The following is a 22,020-nucleotide window of genomic DNA, read 5'->3' on the forward strand; positions in this document are numbered from 1 at the left end:
TGACTTCTTGTAAACTAACATTTGTTGTTATGCAAGTCAACAACAACAACAACGAGATCTCACTCCACTGCAGAAGAAGAACAGGAATGATCCAGCTATTGAACCCAGTTGGATTCTTTAGGACTTTTTCAGGTTCAAACCCCACTGCAGTCAGCATGTCGTTGTGTCCCTGGGCAAGACACTTCACCCCACAGTATTGAGTATGTAAGTCGCTTTGGATAAAAGCGTCTAACAAGTAACATGTAATGTACATACAAGTATTTACACTTTTTACATTAATGACGTACATATGAATGAAAACTATTTGCAATATACATCAAATATAAAAGTCGACATGAAAAATAAACTTCACCCCAAATTGCTCCTGTGGGGATTGCCCACAGTATTGAGCATGTAAGTCGCTTTGGATAAAAGCGTCTAACAAGTAACATGTAATGTAATGTACATACAACTATTTACATTAATGACGTGCATATATTTACAATATACATAAATATAAAACAATATGAAAAATAAAAATGATAACACAGCAAGTTGAAAAACATTTAAATACTATTTACAATATTTACATAGCAACAGGTCATTGCTCCAACGCGTCAACAACAGCTGTAAAATGTTGGTAACTGTTGTAGACTGTGTTCTCCAGACCCTTTGATGAAGACATCCTCTTCACAGGGCAGAAGACTTTTTGCCTGTACTTTTTGGCCACAGCACGTGCACGACGGCATCTTTTGAACCTGGACACTTTGGCTCCTACTCCCGAGGGCTCGTCCATCCCCATCCCCTTGTGCTTGTAGACCTTGCCCAGGATGAGGGAATGCAATCGAGAGTAGTGGGGACAGACACATCAGCAGACGGGGTTGCCTGAATGGCAGGCAGTAAGGGCATTGAGGAGGGGCCAGCAATGGCTGGGGTTGGCTGACTGGCAGGCAGGATGGGGCCAGGGAAAAGGGAGGGCACAGGTCTGGCGATGGTACTGGTGGCAGGCAGTATGGGACGTCCAGCAATGGCAGGCACGATGGGCCTCGTGGAAGGGCCAGCAATCGCCCGGGTTGCTGTGGATGGAGAGGGGGAGGACAAAGGTCTGGGGGCTGGGGTTGGTGGCCGTGGCAGTGACACAGGTGGCAGTGATATCTGAGGGTGTGAGAGAGGCATGATCATGTCCCTCCTTCCCTTCAATGACTGGGTTCCTGCCGTGCTGGGTGTCGTTACGTACTGCATCAGCGGGTAGTCTGGTGGAGGGAGGAGTGCTGGCTGGTGTGGCGCTGGAGGCAAGTGGGCAGAGGAAACGGAAGTCGTCTTTGAGAGCATCGCTGGCTGGTTGGTCGCACGCAGGTTGAGGAGGCGTTCTTGAGCGTGGATAAAGTCACGCACCGTCTTAATGTTTATCTTTGGCAGCGGAAAGCCTGCTTTAGACAAGACGGGATCGTCCACCAAAACCCGGTGCTGGATCCTCTCGTACGCCTTCAAGATACTGGTCTTCTCAGGGCTAGTGCGAGAACCTTGTGGTGACTTCAACCACAGCAGTTTCACCAGCGTGTACATAAGCCTGTTGTTCATTGCACTAATGTGCTGGTGCGTAGCGAATGCCCATCTTCACGCGCTGTATCACAGCAGCATTGACAAGGTTGTGCCGTTTAGTGCGGCAGTACCGGGTGTTTCCCCAGTGCGTTCTGTACAGCTGGTTGAACTTCTGCTGCTGTTTGTCGTGGTCCTCCACTGCATTCCAGGCAGCCAGGATCACGTTCCTCTGCACGGTGCATTTTTTTTTTAATCAGCCCTCACTCAGTCAATTAAAAAAGTATAATGACTTAAAGGGGACCTATCAAATGCACTTTTGTACGTCTTTTATACATGAATATGTGTCCCCGGTGTGTCAGGGAACCCACCAAGTGTCAGAAAACACAACCCTCTCTCTTTTCCTCCATACCCAAATCTCTAAAAACGGGGCTGCAACGGATCTGATAAAGACTGATACAGATTTGAAATTGTTCTGACGTCAGAAACAGGGAGCTCCTCCTATATGGTCAACTCTCCACCTATCAGGGGAATGAGAGGTTGCCGTGGCATGGTAACAGCATGGTAACATGACACTCGTGCCACGCCTTTGCAGGGGGGCGTGGTCAGCTGCAGCTCATGCAAAGACAGAGCAAAATGAGGCATGGCTAAAATGCATGATCTGTTTGGTATTTTGAAAAAAAAACTTCACAGACATGTTTTATATAGGTATGGCCCTACAATATATTATTCAAATATAGCATGGTAGGTCCACTTTAAGTATAATAAACTTCTGCTTGTCTTATATTGTACTTCTTAAATATGTATGTTCAAATATATTACACAGTATTCATGTGCTAATGAGCCCAATTTTCAATTAAATTCAGTCAATTAAAGTTGAAAACATCTTCTTGCAAATCTTATGTTGATAAGAAAAAAGCCCAATAACAAATGTACATAACAACCTTGAAATATACCCTTCATATTTCCTCTTATCATAATCAATCTGAAGCTTCTGATTTAAGGAATGAGCTGCCAACACAATAAATGAAACCCTCTGCAGAGTGTTGTATTTTTCTGTAAAAAGTCCCCTCTAAGTTTGTTAGAAAACACAGCGGTTTCTGAGGGTGTTTTTCACACGGCAGGAGATGAGTGATGACCAGCTTCTATGTTCCTCTATCTCATAAACAGGTGGGAAATATAACCAGCACTAGTACTGGTCATAATAAGTGTGGTTTATTCACTGACATTTCCTGTATGTGGAAGTTGGGTGAGGTGATGCACACACTCCTCCCTGCTGCCTCCTCCTGCTGCTGGCCTGTTCACACATCTGTACTTGACTCCCTCCCAGTCTGATGCTCACTGTCTTGAATCTCCTCGTAGATCTGCTCAGGTTCAGCTTCGTCATCGTTGGGGGTTCTCTTTTCTCTGTTTTTGAAGAAGTGTCTGAGGGTTATGATCCCCAGAAGCCAAAGCAGCCACATCAGCTACTCGCACGCGTATTTTCCAAAAGTCAGATGGTCGTTGGTTCTCTGGTTCTGCAGTGGTTCCCTCCTGTCCTGAGTCAACACCCTGTCCCTTGTTTCTCTGTGTGACTGGTTTAAATCCAGCTTCAGGATCCACCATGTTGAGATCCTTCATTACTTCCAGATATATCCGGTAGTTATTACACAAATACATTCTTTCAAGATCGGTCGTAACATTTTCCATCACCAGTGAATTATCTGATCTGAAAGCAAAGTGCTTGTCAATGATGTTCACTTTGCCATTTTCTATAGTGACAAGAGGCAGAGTTTTACCATTACCATCCTTATACAAACTCCATTTTACATCTCCTTTCTTATGAGGACAGGGCAGTGTAGCCTTCATGCCCGGCAGCGCTGTTATTTTTTCAGGAACAGCTGAAAAGCAAAAAGCAGAAAGAAGTTACACATGTATGGACCCAACAGCCTTGACAAGCTGGACAATTGATTTGCTCATGGTGGTTTTAATTTATAGTTTTTCTATATTTAGAAAAAAAAACAGGCAAACCTAAGAAACAAGTTACATTTTCCGTGCTAAATTCTACCGAAAGAGCCTGTTAACTCAAATGTTTTCATTCTTTTTCTTTTTCATATTATGCTCATTTTCAGGGTCACATTTGTATTTTGTACGTCTACTGTAATGTGATGCTTTAATGTTCAAAAAGCTCTTTCCCAGAGAAACGGCCCCTGGAGGGAACACAGGGATTTCAGCCTCTGCAGACCATTTACATGCACACAAACCTGTGTAACACACTACAGGAAAGGGAGAACCCCAAAAAGCAGAATAGAGCCCCTTTAAGCTACTAAACAAAAGATTGTGAACTAAAACACTTTTTCAACATATCACAGAGTAAAACTTGACATGTCTTTGACTTGATTTATATTATTCATTTCAATGTCGAATCATCCAGATTTATGAATATTTTAATAGAAACATGTTAAAAATAGATATTCTTACCTGTATAGCTGATAGAGAAGCATGCAGCGAGCAACAGGAAGTAGAGACAAAGCAGCATCTCTGCAGCTGGTGAACTCTGCTGTGTCAGATACAACTTAGTCTTCTTTTTAATCTAAGAGGAAGTTATGAGTAATATGGCTGGGGGTCGAAAAGATCTTGAGTGATTGGCTGTTTTATACCGTGGGGAGTTTCTCTGCGCAGTACAGGGAAAGGTTGAACTAATCAGATCTTAAAGGTCCCATGTCATGGCCATTTCTACTGATCATATTTCCATTATTGAGGTCGACTAGAATTGATTTACATTGTGCAACTTTCCAAAATCACATTGGTTTCTCATACAGCATATCTGTATAGTATGTGTATTCACTCTCTGTCCTAAACGGCTTGTTGGAGCTCCTGCCCCCCCCCCCCTGTGAGCCCAGTGTGCTCTGATTGGTCGGGACGTTGCGAGGCCCATTGCTGCTCGCCGCTGCTGCGAGGAGCGGACAGGTTTCCGGGTCGGCGATACAGCGAGAACAAGCGAAACTCATCCTGAGCACACACAAACACTCACAGCCGAAGTAAAATCAATAAGTGTGGCTTGATATTGAGTAAGAAAAAGGTTTATAACGCTGTGAGAATGGGTCTGCGGAGAGCATTTCTCCGCGATCCCAACAGTCTATTACCAGCGTTTAGGGAGCTCTCTGCAAGTGGCCAAGGGATCCTGAAAATGTATTCCTCCTTTCATGACATGGATATAGTTATATACGCTTTAATATCTTGCCATTTTGATTAATGCAACTCCTTACAATAGGTATCATGCATAATTCTTGCTCCCCTCTGCAGCTGGTCAAAAATGATTGGGGTATAATAATAATAATAATAATAATAATAATAATAATAACTTGGATTGATTTGCCTTTCAAGAAACCAAAGGACACATGGACTCCCTGTTAGTTAGCCAAGGGATCCTGGTGTGTGAGGTGCTCCACGGATTGGTTCATTTGGGCCAATCCGGTCATTTGTTGTTGATTTGGGTATTCACACGTCACAGAACCCAGGAAGCAAACAATGGAAAATGAGAAATCTCCAACGAACGCCAGTACCTATCGGACATCCTCCACCCACATGCCCCACTGCGGTCTTCAGACTCTGGCCTGCTTACCACCCCCTGCACCAAACTGCGAACCTTCGGGGACAGAGCCTTCAGCGTGGCAGCCCCCACCCTCTGGAACGCTCTCCCTGCGGAGATCCGCAACATCCCCACACTTGACACCTTCAAAAGGGCCCTCAAGACCCATCTGTTTACTAAGGCCTTTGGCCCCTAAATCTATCTGTTGTTTTGTCTGTCTGACTGGTTGTCTGACTGCCTTTTGTTTTGTTATGTTTGTTTTTGCCCTATTCTTCTTTGTTAAAGCGACCTTGGGTCCCATGAAAGGCGCTATATAAATCCAAGCTATTATTATTATTAACGAGGCGTTCTGGGGCAGCACAGACAGGTCTTTTCTGTGTTAGAGTTTTACTCGCTACAGGGTGTACTTTGAGGGTTTTTGACTCTGCAGACCGTTTACATGCAGAAAAACCTACATAACACACAAGGGGACGGGTAATAACCGGAAAAGCATGACATGGGCCCTTTAAAACGACATTTTCTTCTGTCACTGTGAGAAAGGACATCTGCTGCTGAAATATTTAATAAAGTGATTTGCACCATTTCTCTTTCACTCAATTTGACTGAAATTAGATCTACAGTTAGTCTAACCATTGAATATTATTATACTGTATACATGTTTTTTTCAGTACAGTTTAACCATGTAGCACATATGTACAATGTGCACATATTGTACTCACACTACCCCACTGCATTCCTTAGATACTCTATTGATATACTGTATTATTCCTATTTTATTTCTACAGGTATACATACTGTATATTTCAACCATATTCGATGTAAATATTGCTATATTTGTTATTTTATTATAGTTTTCTTAAGATAGTTTTTTTTATCCGTGTTTAGACTTTTGTTTTATTTTATGTATGCACCAAAAACACAAAGATAAAAAGAAAATTCGGTATCTTTTATTTGTATTGTTGTCCCTGCGTGAACTCCCATCTGCTCTACCCTCATTACGTAAACTGGTATTTGAAACATCAACACGTTACTGCTTCTGGTTTTCTCAAAGTACATTTTCCGGCGAGAGGAAATGCTGTTCTTTAATCCAGACAATTATAGTACAACACATCGCCTACCCTAGCAACTAAACATAGTTGTTTAAATAAAATATATTATTTACACTCTGCAGTTGTTAATTAGCTCAGATGCTTCTAGGACTTGGTGGTGTTGGACGGCTGGCCGATCTTTGACAGATCCGCGAACGACACGTTGGCCGAGCCTCGCTTCGCTGGTTTGGCCTGAAAAAGAGAAAGAAAGAAACTAAATGTAAACAATTAAATCACTTTTCTTGATGAAATATCTCCTCTGCTCACGCATCTGATGGATAAGACACAGCAGGGATTGTTTCTGATAAAGGTGCGTACATTTTTGGTTATTTGGAATAAACAGAAAACAAGTATTTGGCATATATACGAGGCAATAAACATTTGAAGGAATATCATAATGATGCACATACAGTTTGATAAAGACAGTTGAATTCTGGGAATTGTAGTACAAAAACACCAAACTAAAATGGCATTTTTCTGCTTCCTTTTATAGCACCATTTCAGAAGTCAAAAATTCATTTAAACTGCAACCATGTGCCAAAGTTTAGAGTATTTAGTATAACAAATCAATTATAATTCCAGTGTAAAATATTACATATAACTCAATGTAGCAGTGGCGGCCGGTCCATAGGGGCGCTAGGGGCGCCGCCCCACCTCTTCCCATATTAAAAAATATATATATATATATATATATTTAAAAAAAAATATATATTTTTATTTTTATTTTTAATGAACAAGGTAAATATTATATAATTAGTATCAGTAAAATGTATAATCTACAATAAAATCTCGTTTAAAATTGTGTTACGATGTCTAAAGTTACTGATAAGTCACATGTTTCCTGCCTGGCCTTGCCCGTGTACCTTCTCTCGTCTGGGCGCTGAGAGAGGAGCCCTCAACCAGTGCAGCAGCAGCCACTAGCAGCTGACTGTTGCTATCTGTAACGTGTAAACTATGCCGCGAAAACATAATTTCAGCCAATCAGCGTCGTCAAATCTGATGGTCACAGGGCTCCTACGTGAGCGCCCGGTGCAGTCTGTGAGTTGTTTGGACTCGTATCCAAGGAGACAAAACAGGAAGCTGTCATACACTCTGGAAGCTACCATTTAGCAGCTAATGAAAACTCACTTTTTTACATAAAAATGGAATTATGGATCATCAATCATTTTTCAAAGTGACAGACACATTGGATTAATTTATGGATTAACCTTCAGCTGCGTTTTTCTCGTTTTTGATCAGAATTGTTATTCTGCAAAAGGTGAGCATATCTCCATGTTTTGCTACCTAAAGCTACGTCGTGTGATGTCTGTATTTGCTTCCCCTGTCGCGAGTTCTGATCGCTCAGTGATGATACTTATATTTCTAGAATATGTGGAATCTCAGTTTGTAAGCTTGTTTGTGCATATCCGATAAGTATATCGATTGATTTATACCTAGAGTGCGTTAGCATTTTTTCGCTCAGGGCTCATTTAGACGCTTCTTGTGAGACTTGTGTATTGTTTCGGTAAACATGGTTCATATCATCAGTTAGATGCGTTTCCTCTGAGTAGGACACATGAATAGTTTATTACATTTTAAGAAGCCCTGAGACACAGTTTCGTGAGAAAAAAAACGGGGGAAAAAAGCCCCTTAACAGGTTAAATGGGAATTAAATCAGTGTTCCCAAAGCCCCGGTGTTCTGCAGTTTGTGTGGGCCTACTGTACTGTTGCACAGTTTATGCTGTAGAAACTATGTCCAGGACAAGGTGTTTGGAAGATTCATAGCTAACCACACTGAAGTTATGGAGGTATTGATCAGTCTTCTCATATTTTTAAGCCTCAAATTGTCCTTCTCCCCCCCTCTAACATCACCAGAAGTCATGATTTAAGGGGTCTTTTCTCAAAAAAAATTACCGGGGGAGCATCCCCCCGGACCCCTCTAGTATTGTTTGATCACCATTTCCACAGCCCCACCTAAAATATTTTCCACCAGCCGCCACTGCAATGTAGCATATACCTAAATGACAAAGGCCAGTGATTTTGGCCAGCGTCGGACCGATACCAATACTATCTATCAGACTGGTGCCTCCCTAGAGCAATGTACCAACAATAAAGACAAATAAACTACAAACAACAACCTTTAGGAGCACTGTGTGTGTTTGTGTTCCCCTTGTGAACACCTGAGTTACCTGAGACTCGTGAGGCTTCCAGCCGATCATGTAGAGGATCTCGAAGGTGGCCGGCACCGACCCGTCCTCGCTGCCGTACATCTCTGAAACACATTCAAACACACACACATAAACACATGCAATAAGGAAGCAAAAACATTGGTGTTTTATTTTACTTTTGATGAAGCTAAGCTAGCAGTTTGCTTCTGCTTCAAGGCTTTGTGCTAAGCTACAGAAGGTATGCTACTCTATACTTCTATTTATTATATTTGTTGACAGCTTAAGTGTGCTGAATAAGATTCATGGACAAAATATAAAGCAACTAGTAAATGATAATGTGTTATTATAAATGTATCTACCTTGCAGTATTGACATTGCTGCAACAATTAAGCTAATGAACACATGAATGCTTTAATAACTATAATACAGCAATATCATATTATGTTATTCTGAAATGGTATTCTGCATGTTGAGTATTTTTCCTACTTTGATGTTTTTATGTTGTACTTGTATCTGAATAACGTTTTGAATGCAGGACTTCTACATGTATCATAGTATTGTTGCACTTCTATTCAAAGATCTGAGTACTTCTTCACGACTGAAACCTGATATCATCTGAGGATGCAAAGCAAAAACCATGAGAAGAAACACTTCAACAGAGGAAGTTAAACCAGCAGAGTTCAAACAGCGGCAGCAATGTGAGTATGTGAGGCTGATGTGTCAGTGTGCATACTGAGGAACCATAACACCAGATCAGGCTTAATAAGGTCAACACTGTGGGGGAATGAGAACAGAGAGAACAGAAGTGTCAGAAATAAAGAAACACCTAAATATGGAATAAAATACGTATCTTATTTCAAGAATAAGTCAGACCTAACATTATATTTTTCCTATTTTTAACACATCCCAGAAATGTGTCTCTCTGCTCCAACACATTTGCACCATTCATAAAGACTGAACACTAACACTGTTTGTCCGGCAGGGGCTCAGTCAGTAGGGGCTTGGACTGGGAGCCGTAGGGTCGCCGGTTCAAGTCCCCGACCAGACCTAAAATATGGAGTGTGGACTGCTACTTGGAGAGGTCCCAGTTCACCTCCTGCCCTGCCGTGGTGCCCTTGAGCAAGGCACCGGACATCCCCCTTCCCCCCCCACTCCCATTGCTCCCCGGGCGCTGCTCCTAGTACTAGACTCCTGGTACTAGGATGGGTTAAAAGCAGAGAACACATGTCACTGTGTGCTCTCTGCATGTGAGACCATTAAAGAGGGGTTCATCCCTCCCAATATTATATATAATGCTTAAATTACACTGTGCAGCTAACATTTATCACATCTTAGAACTTAATCCGGCCCCGGGGTGATATTTACTGGCCCTTTGAGTATAATGTTAAAAAGTAATCACATTTTTTTTTTAAAGATTTTTTTTTACATTTATTTTTCTGCCTTTATTCCAGAGAGGATGTTACATTGAGAGATAGATGGGAAGACATTGCCTGAAAACTTCGGCGAGCTCGGGTTTCGAACCCACCTACTAGCTACTGTAGTGACAGCTCCTGTCATTTATTGCATCTCTGCGTGAATGATTAGATCATTTCACCTAAATCAAATGAAATGATGTTAATGGTTAAATCAGCTTCACATGTAGGCCTACTGAGTTCTGAACTTGCCATTCAGATCTATAAAGGCCTTGGGGCTATGTTTGATTGAATTAAACACAATATATGCACTCCACTATGCTGTTGTAGTATTTACTGTATCTGAAGCTCTTAATATGATTGCTCATATTAAGAGCCATCGTTTTCCCGGCCCCTTGCTTTGGATCATTTTCATCAACCGGCCCCATTCCAAACTAATTGAATAGCCCTGCCTTAGAGGATCAATTATGCTGTAGTACTTACTGCATTTTCTGTCAATTGTATATTATATATTAATATATGCACTCCTGGTTGGAAGCAGTGTACTTTGCACATTTGACAATAAAGTTCAATCTAGTCTAAAAGTATGTGTTTTAATAGTTTTTGCACAACAATGGAGCTCTATGGGTTAAAGTAAAAAGACTATAAGATGCTTTTTTTGTGAGTATTGTGTGTGAACTGTATGTTGTGCTGTGTGTGGTCGTGAGTGTTGTTTTATTTGCCGGTGCCAAAGACACATTTCCATATGATGTAAATGTAGTGGACAATAGAGTATCCTGAATCTGAATATATCTGTAGTGCAGACATGTATAAAATCATGATTGAAGGAATGACACGTTTGTAAAGCTGGAGACTAATCTGTGATATTGTGTTTTATTGTTAAAGGGAGGTGTAGCAGCTTTAACACTCACCTTTATAAATAGCTGCTGCTGCTAGTATTGAGTCTCTGTTCAACATCGACCGCCTGTTCCACGCACAGTTACTCTCACCCATACCTGCAGAATATAGACATAAACATTGCAAAACATGTAGAATAAAAGTTGCCAGATCTGGTTTAGACGACTGAAAAACAGAGATGTATGAAATGTAATTGACAGATTAGAATAAAGTGCTATTTAAACAACTATAATTCTACAAATGACAATGTCAACGATATTCAAACATTGTAAGCTCCTCAAAAGTAGAAGGTTTAAAGAGCTCTTAAATACTACTTAAAGAGCTTAAATGCAGCCCCACATAAGCAAACTAAAATGAAATAAGTGTGAAACTTGACACTAAAAGGTTTGACACATTAACAGCGTTGATATCAACCTGGAGTTTCACACCTTAAAGTTTCACACTGTATGTTTTTGATGAACTAATTGGAGTCACACATTAATTAAGGAGGTCATACCTTGTAGGTCGGTCATGACTTCAATGATTCCTGGATAATGAATCTGAACTTCATCGATGTCCTGAAACAGAAAGACAGAAAAGTGAAGAATTAGTTTTTAAATGTATGACTTTATAGAAGTTTATACATGTCAAATGAAAAAGAATGCCATTTCTTATCATTTCAGTTTTGTTTTTATTTACATTTTCCATTGTTGTATTTGTTTTTGGTTTATGTTAAACTGCAGAATTTTAATTTCATATTGTGTGTGTGTCTGAGTGAGTATGAGTATGGGTGTGTTTGTGTGAGTGAGTATGCATATGAGTGTGTTTGTGTGTATAAGTGTGTGTGTGTGTGTGTGTGTGTGTGTGTGTGTGTGTGTGTGTGTGTGAGTGTGTGTGAGTGTGAGTGTGTGTGTGTGAGTGTGAGTGTGTGTGAGTGTGAGTGTGTGAGTGAGTATGCATATGAGTGTGTGTGAGTGTGTTTGTGTGTATAAGTGTGTGTGTGTATGTGTGTGTGTGTGTGTGTGTGTTTGTGTGTATAAGTGAGTGAGTGTGTGTGTGTGTGTTTGTGTGTATAAGTGAGTGTGTGTGTGTGTGTGTTTGTGTGTATAAGTGTGTGAGTGTGAGTGTGAGTGTGAGTGTGAGTGTGAGTGTGTGAGTGTGTGTGTGTCTCACCACAGTGAGCATGGTGAATCCGGCCTGACCCAGCAGGTTCCCCAGGTCAGTGACGGCGGTGTAGGGGGAGACGTGGGGGGAGAACCCTCCCTCCCTCTCCGTCTCCCCCAGCTGGAGGGAGCAGCGCAGCTCGAACAGCGTCTCCCCCCCCACCATCGCCCCGATGAACACCCCGTCCGGCTTCAGCACCTGATGGATCTGAGAGGAGGAGGAGGAGGAAACAGCTACTGTTAATACAAACTGCTTATTTCTCTATAAACTCACCAATTCACCCGGGACTTATCACTGTTATATACCAAGTGATATAGAAGAGGAGGGGTGGGATTACATGAGTGTAAACCCCTTTTCGGATGTGTCATTAAGTAGATCATTTGTTTATATATTATTTAAAGTCAGTAATATTTTTGTTTATCAATTTGACACTGCTTAAGTTTGTACAGTATAATAATTCTCATGTTTCATTTCATTATTATTATTATGTATTATTGTTTTACACATTCGAAATAAATCTAATAAAATCTAAAATATATACATGTTGAGGCTGAACACATCAGCAAAGTTTAAAAGAAAGGCCAACAGACAGACACTGGAGTCTTCTTGTAAATTAAAGGGAAATCAATTACAATTGCATCCTTACGAGGTTCATAAAGGTGTTGACATACAGTTGAATTAAACATCAGAAAGAAAAGATTGTGAGAGCTTGTTAGTTCAAACACGTGTAAAGACAGTGAAAACAAGTGCAAACATATAGGTGACACAAACATTCATATAAGAAGAAATGTCCAAGGCACTTTGCTGGCAAAAAGTAAAAAAACAGCTTTAACGCGTCTCCATTTTTTGAATTTCACCATAAAATAGCGATCTGATTAAAGGCTTTTAAAACTGTTTTGAATGAGACAGAGGGCCTTCCACCATTTCTTGAAGTGAGCTAAGATCAAGAAGAGGAGAAACAACAAAGATGACCAAATGTTGTCCTGTTCGACTCAGCCTAATTATACTTGTGGAAACAACGACCTCTAGTGGAAGATCATCAGAAGGCAAACAGACGCACACGAAACAAAATGTATTCGCCTTTAACATGTAAATAAAAAACTTGTATAAGTAGAGTTTCTTATTTTTATCCTCACCTGTCTGAGAGCTCCAGGCAGGTCGTTGATCCAGTGCAGACTGAAAGAGGAGAGAGGACAAGTGAGTTACATTACTATGGTGTGAAGATCAATCAATCAATCAATGTTTATTTATATAGCCCAATATCACAAATGTTACATTTGTCTCAGTGGACTTCACACAGTTTGTACAGAATATCAGTATGACAATACGACACCCTCTGTCCTTAGACCCTCACATCGTACAAGGAAGACCTTCCAGAGAAAACCCACAGTTTAAAGGGGAACATGGGAGAAACCTCAGGGAGAGCAACAGAGGAGGGATCCCTCTCCCAGGACGGACAGACGTGCAATAGATGCCGTGTGCAAATTGAAAAGATAATACATTTTACAGCATCTGTTTTTGTGTTATTTTAGGTACAGTGAAGGGACTGTGGTCTTTCAGACAATAGGAACAACAGCTAGGATCACCATTAGGTTTAAGGTACAGTTTTGTATGTTTAATTTGCACAATTTGAAAAAAATCTCAATAGAAAAAAACACAGGATTAATATAAAGTGGACAATTTGACTTGTAATTAACCGTATATAATTTTGTCTTAAAGGTGGGGTATGTAATTTTGGAGAAACCAGCTCGAGTGCGCTAGAATTTGAAAATACACACCCGGAAAAAATCTGTCCCTTCCTTCAGACTTCCTAACAGAGCCCCTCCTCCAACACACATGAACGCGCACATGACCAATGAGGGCACGAGATAAGTTTGTGCCCCGATGGAAGGCTGACAGGCAGGTAGGCCATCCAGTTATTTTAGCCGGGCCGGCTCAGATGATTGGTCGTGCTTTTTACAGCGCCACGGCTTCCACAGATGACATTTCTTTATGTATTTATTGTCAAAGCATTTCATGTATTCATTGCTATCGGGATGTTAAGAGCATTCCATGGAATATAACAAAAAGTGTTTCTGAAGTGAATTACATACCCCACCTTTAATTTATATTATTTAATTTCATATTCTGTTCTTGTACATATCCCATATTCTATTGACATGTATATATACTTTTTGGACTACTTATTATTTGTATTTTGTATTTTTGTATTGTATTAAATATGTTGGAAGAGCTCGGGTCAGAATAATGTCATTGCCATTTCTACACTGTAGCTTTGTGCATATGACCATAAAACCTTTGAATCTTGTATATAGTAAAATGAAAGACAACGTATGTTCCTTAAATGTGTGAAAACCCTGAACCAACATATAAAACATTAATGATAACTATTAAAGTCATGTATTGCTCACCTCAGGCTGCTCAACACCAGGTCGAAGGTGTTCTCTTTAAAGGGCAGAAACTCCTCGTCAGCGAGAACGTGATGAGTCGGGATCTCAGTCTGTCGTCTCTGTTTCTGAAGAGACATAAAACACATTTAGATCAGCATCATGTATCAGTACAAACAACATCTGCCCCCATTAGTAAATGACTGTTTTAAGTCCATAACTGATGCTAAGTGATCATATTCACCAGGGTTCACTCATGTTTTAACTTAAGGAGGACATATTGTGCTCATATTTGCATTTTGTGCATCTACTACCCATTTTTATCCATGCTTAATTCTCACAAATGAACCCTTTTAACTACGGTTTTTATTATTTCTAATTTCTCAGCGACTTCAAGAACGACCAGATTATCAGATGATTTCTTTGAACCCTCACCAGAGCTTTCTCTGAGATGTCTGTCAGGAACAAACGCTCCACAAACTCCTGAAACGACAACAAGCGAAAAAAGACAAGAAGTCAGTTGAGGCTGAAAGTATTTAACTCAAATAAAGACAATATTTTTGACACTGAGAGCATTTTGAATAACACGTTATGACCAACATGTGCACACCGTACCTTGTTTAGATGTTCTGCAATGTGACTTTTTCCACCGCCGATGTCCAGAGCCAGAGGAAACGTCCTGAGAGGAGACAGAGGGGACAACGTTTGAGAAGAGAGAGAGGAAAGAAAACCTGTGTCGTGATGATCTGTTCTTTATTTCCAAGTCCAGGGCCCTTTCTCATGTCTTCAAATGTTCCTCCTCGACTCCTCCGGTAGTGACCCGGAAATGAATTTTAGCGCGCCATGTTGAAGGACATCTCATTTCTCGAAATGCACATCGAGGACCGAGCATCGAGCGTCGAGGAGGCTCTCTGGAGGAGCTATAACCGAGGATACACTGATGGGTCCTCCACGGCTCCTCCGTGGATGCATTTCCGGGAACAGAGATGTTTCAAAGAGTCGTGACTTATCTCAGCCAATGACAGCTCTGCATGCATCCCCTGGATATTATTTTATTAACTGCTTTCATCGCGACGCGATGTTTACAGTGAGAACAGCTGTGAGGTCCGTGCAGAAAGCAGAGCAGTGTGTATAATATATATCATATCACTCAGTATAACAGGCCTACTCTCTTTATTTGCTTTAGTTTAGTAGATATCTACAAACAAAGTCGATATTTTTCTAAAACCATTTAGTGCTTCACATAATAAAATACACAACGGCTGTAGCCTGATTATATGCTTTAGGAGCTGTAGGTGCGTGTGTGTGGTGTAGGTGTGTGTGGTACAGTGTGTGCGTAGATGCAGCGGACAGACAGGTCTCAGTTGGTTTGGTGTCCTCTGCTTACTTTTAATACTTGTAAATAAAACTTTTGGCCCGTCATTTATTTCCCTAATTGTAGCGACCAGAGAGGGGGTGGGGGGGATATATCCAGTCTCTGATAGTGTTACGTTATTATGAGAGTGCTCTGTTTGATTCTGAAATTGTATATATTTATATAAATATATACATATATGTGTGTGTGTGTGTGTGTGTGTGTGTGTGTGTGTGTCCGCATCTGTAGCCTGTTATTGTCTCATTATACCGCACTGTGAATGAATTAAAAGTAAATATATAAGTCGTCATGAACACATCTGTCCATCAGACAGAGGGCTGCTGTGCCTCCTGTCATAATTAATGGACGTCTCTTTAAAATGACCGCTCAGAGGAGAGGAGTTCTCATTTCTCTAACCACCTGCTGCTTCCCCTCCTCTCTCCTCGGTTCCCCTCCTCGGCTCCTCCGCTCGCATCTCCTGTGGGCGGGACTAAGTCTCGAGGATAGGAGTCGAGGAGGGGAGTCGAGGAGGAACATTTGAAGACATGAGAAAGGGCCCAGGAGAGAGTTAAAAAGGAGACGAACGGAGTCTCGAAAAGATCAAAAGAGTAATTTACAGGGTTCATACACTTTTTCACCAATGATTTTCAATGACTTTTCCATGACCTTTACCTAATTTTCCATGACCAAAGAATTACTCTTTTTCAGCGGTACCACTGAAAATGGTTTATTTTAACATGGAACAGGAAAATAAGGTCTGCATATGAAACATGTTGTGCTAAAACAAATCAAATAGTAGGCTTACTAGCTTCTACACGCTAAAGCACTAAAATCTCTCACCAGCAAAATACCGCGTCAGTTAAATGGCATTTTACGTTTCATTACTATACGATACAGTATTTATTATCATTATAGTATTACTATTTCGGCGATTAGCTAAAATATAAATTATATTTGATGCAACTTTAGTTACATTTCCATGACTTTTCCAAAACTTTGGGAAAAATATTGTTTTCCATAACTTTTCCAGGGCCTGGAATTTGCATTTTGAATTTCCATGACTTTTCCAGGTTTGTAATGACCGTAAGAACCCTGAATTTAATAAAATATCGTTGTATTGGAACAAACAGGTAGTAAACACAGCTGTGTACATAGAGGTGAAGAGAGCGAGAATCCGCGTGCACCGTGTGTATATCTGATTCCTTTCTCCTCTTCTCATTGGCTGCTTCGACGATGGGCGGGTCTTCCTCCCGGCTTCGTTCCTCTGGATTAATTTCGCATCAAATCAGAGGATTTAGACGTTGTGTGATTGCTGTATAACTCCACTAGCCTTTTCTCCTCATATTCTCATTCTTGACTTTTTATTTGGTACATTCTACCGGCTGAAAACAAAGATAACGTGAACCCGGAAGTGACGTAATGTAAACATTAAAACGGGGTTTCCTTCAAAATAAAGCTTTTCAAAATAAAACGGTGTGTTTATTTAATATTCACGTAATATATTGATTTTAATTTCTTACAGTAGGAAGTGTGTGTTTGATAAAAAATCATCTGTCTCAGAATAAACCCACCTCGCAATGTCGTACACTCGATCAGCCACTCGACTGCCAATCTGCAGGAAGAAAGGGCAAAAGAGTCACTGATTCAATTTGTATTTAATGACAGCTTCTTATCATATTTAAATGTGCTTTTATAATGAGTTTCTTTGCATTTTAACTCATTTGATGGTTAATGTAAAGTGCTTTATATTGCCTTGTCGCTGAAATGAAATACTATGTAATCATATTTATAACATATAAATAAACTTGAAACAGTCAGTCATTCAAATGTTTCTTGCAGATTTGTATTTTTCTCAAGATTTCCCAACATTAGCAAGGACTCCTTTAGTCCATAAAAACCTCTATTAAATACATATATAAAAGCACTGTATATGCAATAGATCACTTTATTGAAATGTTGTGTTTGATAAGAAAGATGATACAGTTTGTACACATTGGGATCTAAGTTGGGTGGGAATTTTTTTTAAATTCCTATAATAATTACATGTATATTTTACAAATGAATGCATGTTTGACATATTTACTTACTTACTTTGTTTACAAGGGATCAAAGGGTCACGGGTACAACATAGGAAAAATCTATTCCTGAGTATTCATTCATTTCTATCTAGTTAGTATCTTGCAACCAAGGCTGTCAGATTCAGTCACTATATGTCCCTCTAAGAAGCATCCTAGTGGAGAAGACACCAAGACAGTGACTTTTACCAACTTTGTACCTACTAAAAGCACGTAAATGCAGTATAAATATAATATATGATATACTTTATTGATCCCAATTTGAGAATTGTTGTCGTCACAGCAGCATGTAAACAAGGCATGATTGCACACAGTGTGACAATGAAATATATTAGGAAATAAACAAACGTAAACATAGAATATAATCATCTCAAAATAGTCAATAAAACAGAACTAAAAAGTACAATATATGCATATCTTTAAAACTGTTACAGATGTGTATTTTGTAAATTGTATGCATGCTTCTTAGGTAACATTAAGCTGTCTTTGGCTCTTTTCTGATTATAAAAAGGTTTTGTAACACATATTGTAAAATACAAATTAAATAAATCGAAAATAAATGTAATATAAAAATTCAAAAATGTAATGCGACAACAACCCATCTTATATCTGTCACATATACACTATAAAGGGCCAATTACAGCTAACAATATGCACTTTTTAATATTTATGTGGCTCCTACCTCGTCCCTCAGATAGTCGTACTGGTTTCCTTCCTGCAGAGAAGCTGCCCAGTTCTTCTGCCTCCTCTTCATCTCCCTGTTGAACACATTCATGGAGCCTCTGCCCGCAGAAGACATCCCTCTGCAGCCGGAGATCAGGCTCCATCTGCGGCAGGAGGCAGCGGAAGGAGAGCCGGCTGTCTGGAGGAGTCTGAGGCACACTCCGGTGCTCATGGTGCCGGTTAAAAGCGTGAATTAAAGCAGAAATACTATGAACATCAGAGCATTGTACAACAACTGAGCTGACTTCCTGCTGTCCTCCACACCGTGACCTCAGGAGAGAAGGACGGAAAATGTGGAGCTGGATTCCTGTGGGCTCAATGGAAAATATGGAACTGGATTCACTGACAGGAAGTGGACTAAAGAAATTGACTAACATGTATGCTGTATGTATACTAAATGTATGAATCTTAATGTAGGTAAAATGTGAGTACATATGGCGTTGTTAAGCACTTGATATGTATATATACACTACTATATACTACAACTATATGTTTTTGAGTGATTCCTTTGTCCATCAAATGGCAGAAAATTGTGAAAAAGTTTACAGTTTCCAAGAACACCAAGTTCTGTATTTTAAATTATATTTACATGAATCAAACATCATTATATAGGAAAAGCTGGAACAAGAAAATATAATACATATTTTCCTAATTGAATGACACAACGTAAAATGTCTAGAGATTTATTTTCTGTTATTTCTTTTAGCTTTTAAAGTGTTTAACCATAAGATTTCTCCGTGCGCGTTTTCCCTCTTTTGTCCCACTTCGCTTTCCTTACTAAGAAAGGGGCGGGACCATTGAAAGGTCACGGAAGAGGTGCATGCTGGGAAAACACGTGTAGTGGAAGACCAGAGAGGTATGGCTACAGTTTTATGATTATTGTTATTTTTAAACGATGTTTCAAACACATTTCTCATTATATTTTTTCATATACATGCTCAGTGTTGTGTGTATTTGTCAGCTGCTGTCTGGTTTTCCCGCCGTTACTGTTCATATTCAGTGTTTCGGACCTATTGTTTACATGTTGACTGAAACCGAACCACAGCGGAGGATTTCTGACATTTATCTCAGTTTTAACATTTCATTTTTAGATAGCAGAAGTCATAACTGCTCTATATTTCTCACAGGGAAAAGACTGGGTTTCTGTTGGTCATTACATGCTCACTTAGTGATCCAGTCACAGCTTCAGTAATACCCAATGACTATTTTAATCATTTTATGTGGTTTAAATACATTTACTTAAGTACTACACTTTAGTAATGTATGTGTTCTTTACTAGTGTTGCATGCATACTATTATATATGATGCCGATGTGGGTCATTCTGCAAAAAAAGTACTCTTACTTCAGTTATTTAAAGTATATTTGAATGCAGGATTTCACCTGTAACACACCATGTTTACACTGTGGTATTGCTACTTTTATTTAGGTTAATCTGAATATACCCCCCATTATTGTCTTCAAGTAATAGTTTATTTTGTTAAATGTAAAAGAGGGGTGTGTAAAACTCATATGACAAGCGAGACCACTTAATTATTTCCAAACCAAATTCTAAAAACAGTACAATTTAAAGCTGCAAAACATAGGTTTAAGAAACGTTGTCAGTTTTTCTGGAGTAACCTAAACAGTTAATTGATTGTCTCAATAATCTTCAGTACATTATCAGTCTGTAGAGGATAATCAATACTAGCTAGCTTGTGTTATAACAAGGTTTATAGAATCATACATACATATATTTTCAGTTCTTGAATCACTGTTGTCTAGCTTTCACCATTACCTATACCAAAATCAATACTTGTTCCCAATAACCTCTTCAGGATATGTGTAATAAAACATGCTATCATTCTTAATTGAACGGCTTTTTAAACACATGCTTGTCTGTCTTCTGTTTGGTGCACTAAATACACACAATCTTCTGTAATAAAGACACTCCTACACATGATATAAGAAAGAAGCGTAGTGCTTGTTGTCCATGTGACTAATCCAACAATATGTCCTTTCTCTATTGGTCAGGTGACACGTACAGTTTTCCACCATGTCGTCCAATAAGAAGAGCGGCGATGAGCGTTTCCTCCGGGTTCAGAAGGACCCCAGATTTTGGGAGATGCCCGAGAGAGAACGCAAGATCAAGATCGACAAGCGTTTCCAGTCCATGTTTCACGACAAGCGCTTCACGGAGAAATACACGGTGGACAAGAGAGGCCGACCCATCAACCAAACCTCCACCGAGGACCTGAAGCGCTTCTACAACGTCTCCAGCTCAGAGGACGAAGACGACGATGAGGAGGGTGTGAAGAGCAAGAAGGTGGCAGAGCGCAAGAAGAAGAAAAAAGTGAAGGCGGAGAAAGAAGTGAAGGAGAAGCTGGTGAAGGTGGAGAAAAAAGTGAAGGAGAGCAAAGACGTTACAGCTAAAGGACCGCCGCCTGAACGAGGGGTCAGACTCATAGAAGAGGGTGAGTAGATGTCTCTGAGGCTCATATTCACTGATGAATACAGGTCTCACTAAAAAATCTATCAGAAAGCTGCAGCTAATTCAAAACGCCGCTGCTCGAGTCCTCACTAACACTAAGAAAGTGGATCAAATCACTCCTGTTCTGAAGTCCTTACACTGGCTTCCTGTGTGTCAAAGAATAGATTTCAAAATACTGCTGCTGGTTTATAAAGCTTTGAATGGTTTAGGCCCAAAATACATGTCTGACCTACTGCTAAATTATGAACCATCCAGATCTCTCAGGTCTTCAGGGACTGGTCAGCTTTCTGTCCCCAGAGTCAGAACTAAACATGGAGAAGCAGCATTCAGTTATTATGCTCCAAATATCTGGAACAAACTCCCAGAAACCTGCAGGTCCGCTGCAACTCTTACTACTTTTAAATCCAGGCTGAAGACTTTTCTTTTTGCCGCTGCTTTTAATTGAACTATTCACATCTTAAACTGCACTGTAACTTTTATCCATGTATTTTTTCTTTTAATGTTTCTTTTATTATCTTTTCTTTTTAATGACTGATTTTAAATGCCATTTTCATAATGTCTTCCATTTTTGTAAAGCACTTTGAATTGCATTGTGTTGAAAGGTGCTATATAAATAAACTTGCCTTGCCTTGATGCAGGCTGAGGAAACGAGCACAGATTCAACTTAATATATAAGAAGTAGCTTTACACATACAAGGAATTTGCCTTGGTGTATAAGGTGCATACAAAAAACAGGTAAAGAAGAGAAAAAGTAAGAAAAACAACCAAAAAACGATTAAAAAAAACTAACTATTATATGTTATGATATAGAAAATAATTTACATGTAATCTGGATATCCCAAAAAACTATGTACAGTATTCTATGACAACATACTCAGAATAATACAATAACATATGTGCAGTATTGATATGAAAAGTGGAAAGATGTGCAGATACTAAGAGAGGTAGCTCGTGTGCAAATGTGCATGTATTTCAATAGATTTCGAGCAGGAAACCAAAAAAGAACAAAACGATAACATTGAAGCCAGAGCTTTAGACTGAAAGCCTGGTTAATACAATATATGTTTCAGTTGTGTCCATGAGGGTCTGCTGAGGAAACGAGCCCAGATTCAACATTACAACCTAATTTGTTTCTGTATAATGTTTTATTTGTGCATCAACATATTAAGCATCAATAATAACATTGTTGTTGTTTAAGTATCTGCACAAAGAACTGATCAGACATTCTTGAAGCCAC

General features: G+C 39.7%; 3 protein-coding genes across 5 annotated transcripts in view; 1 reads left to right on the forward strand and 2 right to left on the reverse strand.

The window, feature by feature from the left end:
* The window catches only part of LOC117481734 (E3 ubiquitin-protein ligase TRIM39-like), a 937,572-nt gene that overhangs the window by 648,775 nt on the left and 266,777 nt on the right, over nt 1-22,020 (reverse strand). The gene's annotated exons all lie outside the window — the stretch shown is intronic.
* Nucleotides 1-22,020, forward strand: part of esf1 (ESF1, nucleolar pre-rRNA processing protein, homolog (S. cerevisiae)) — a 72,930-nt gene that overhangs the window by 27,934 nt on the left and 22,976 nt on the right. The window contains exons 1-2 of one of the 3 annotated variants that reach the window (XM_034129583.1): nt 19,105-19,171; nt 20,327-20,766. The exons of the other annotated variants lie outside the window; for them this stretch is intronic. Of the exons in view, the coding sequence (XP_033985474.1) occupies nt 20,349-20,766 (418 nt within the window). The 5' untranslated portion in view covers nt 19,105-19,171; nt 20,327-20,348. Of the gene's footprint in view, nt 1-19,104; nt 19,172-20,326; nt 20,767-22,020 lie in introns of those variants that run through there. 3 annotated transcript variants of the gene reach the window in all.
* On the reverse strand, nt 6,031-18,584 carry LOC117481787 (arginine-hydroxylase NDUFAF5, mitochondrial-like). The gene is made up of 11 exons (XM_034129684.1): nt 18,275-18,584; nt 17,089-17,129; nt 14,779-14,842; nt 14,599-14,646; nt 14,188-14,291; nt 12,913-12,952; nt 11,786-11,983; nt 11,130-11,190; nt 10,648-10,731; nt 8,346-8,428; nt 6,031-6,369 (listed from the first exon to the last, which is right to left on the reverse strand). The coding sequence occupies exons 1-11, from the start codon at nt 18,485-18,487 to the stop codon at nt 6,283-6,285; spliced, it is 1,023 nt and encodes a 340-aa protein (XP_033985575.1). The 5' UTR covers nt 18,488-18,584; the 3' UTR covers nt 6,031-6,282.

This window comes from Trematomus bernacchii, unplaced genomic scaffold, assembly GCF_902827165.1.
Source record: "Trematomus bernacchii unplaced genomic scaffold, fTreBer1.1, whole genome shotgun sequence".
Taxonomy (NCBI): Eukaryota; Metazoa; Chordata; class Actinopteri; order Perciformes; family Nototheniidae; genus Trematomus; species Trematomus bernacchii.

Excerpts from the sequence above, each read along its gene's own strand:
- LOC117481787 (XM_034129684.1), bottom strand. The coding sequence starts at position 18,487 with ATGAGCACCGGAGTGTGCCTCAGACTCCTCCAGACAGCCGGCTCTCCT. Across the intron at positions 14,843-17,088 it reads CGAGTGTACGACATTGCGAG|GACGTTTCCTCTGGCTCTGG; the intron begins GTGGGTTTATTC and ends GTCTCCTCTCAG. Across the intron at positions 14,292-14,598 it reads ACATCTCAGAGAAAGCTCTG|AAACAGAGACGACAGACTGA; the intron begins GTGAGGGTTCAA and ends ATGTCTCTTCAG.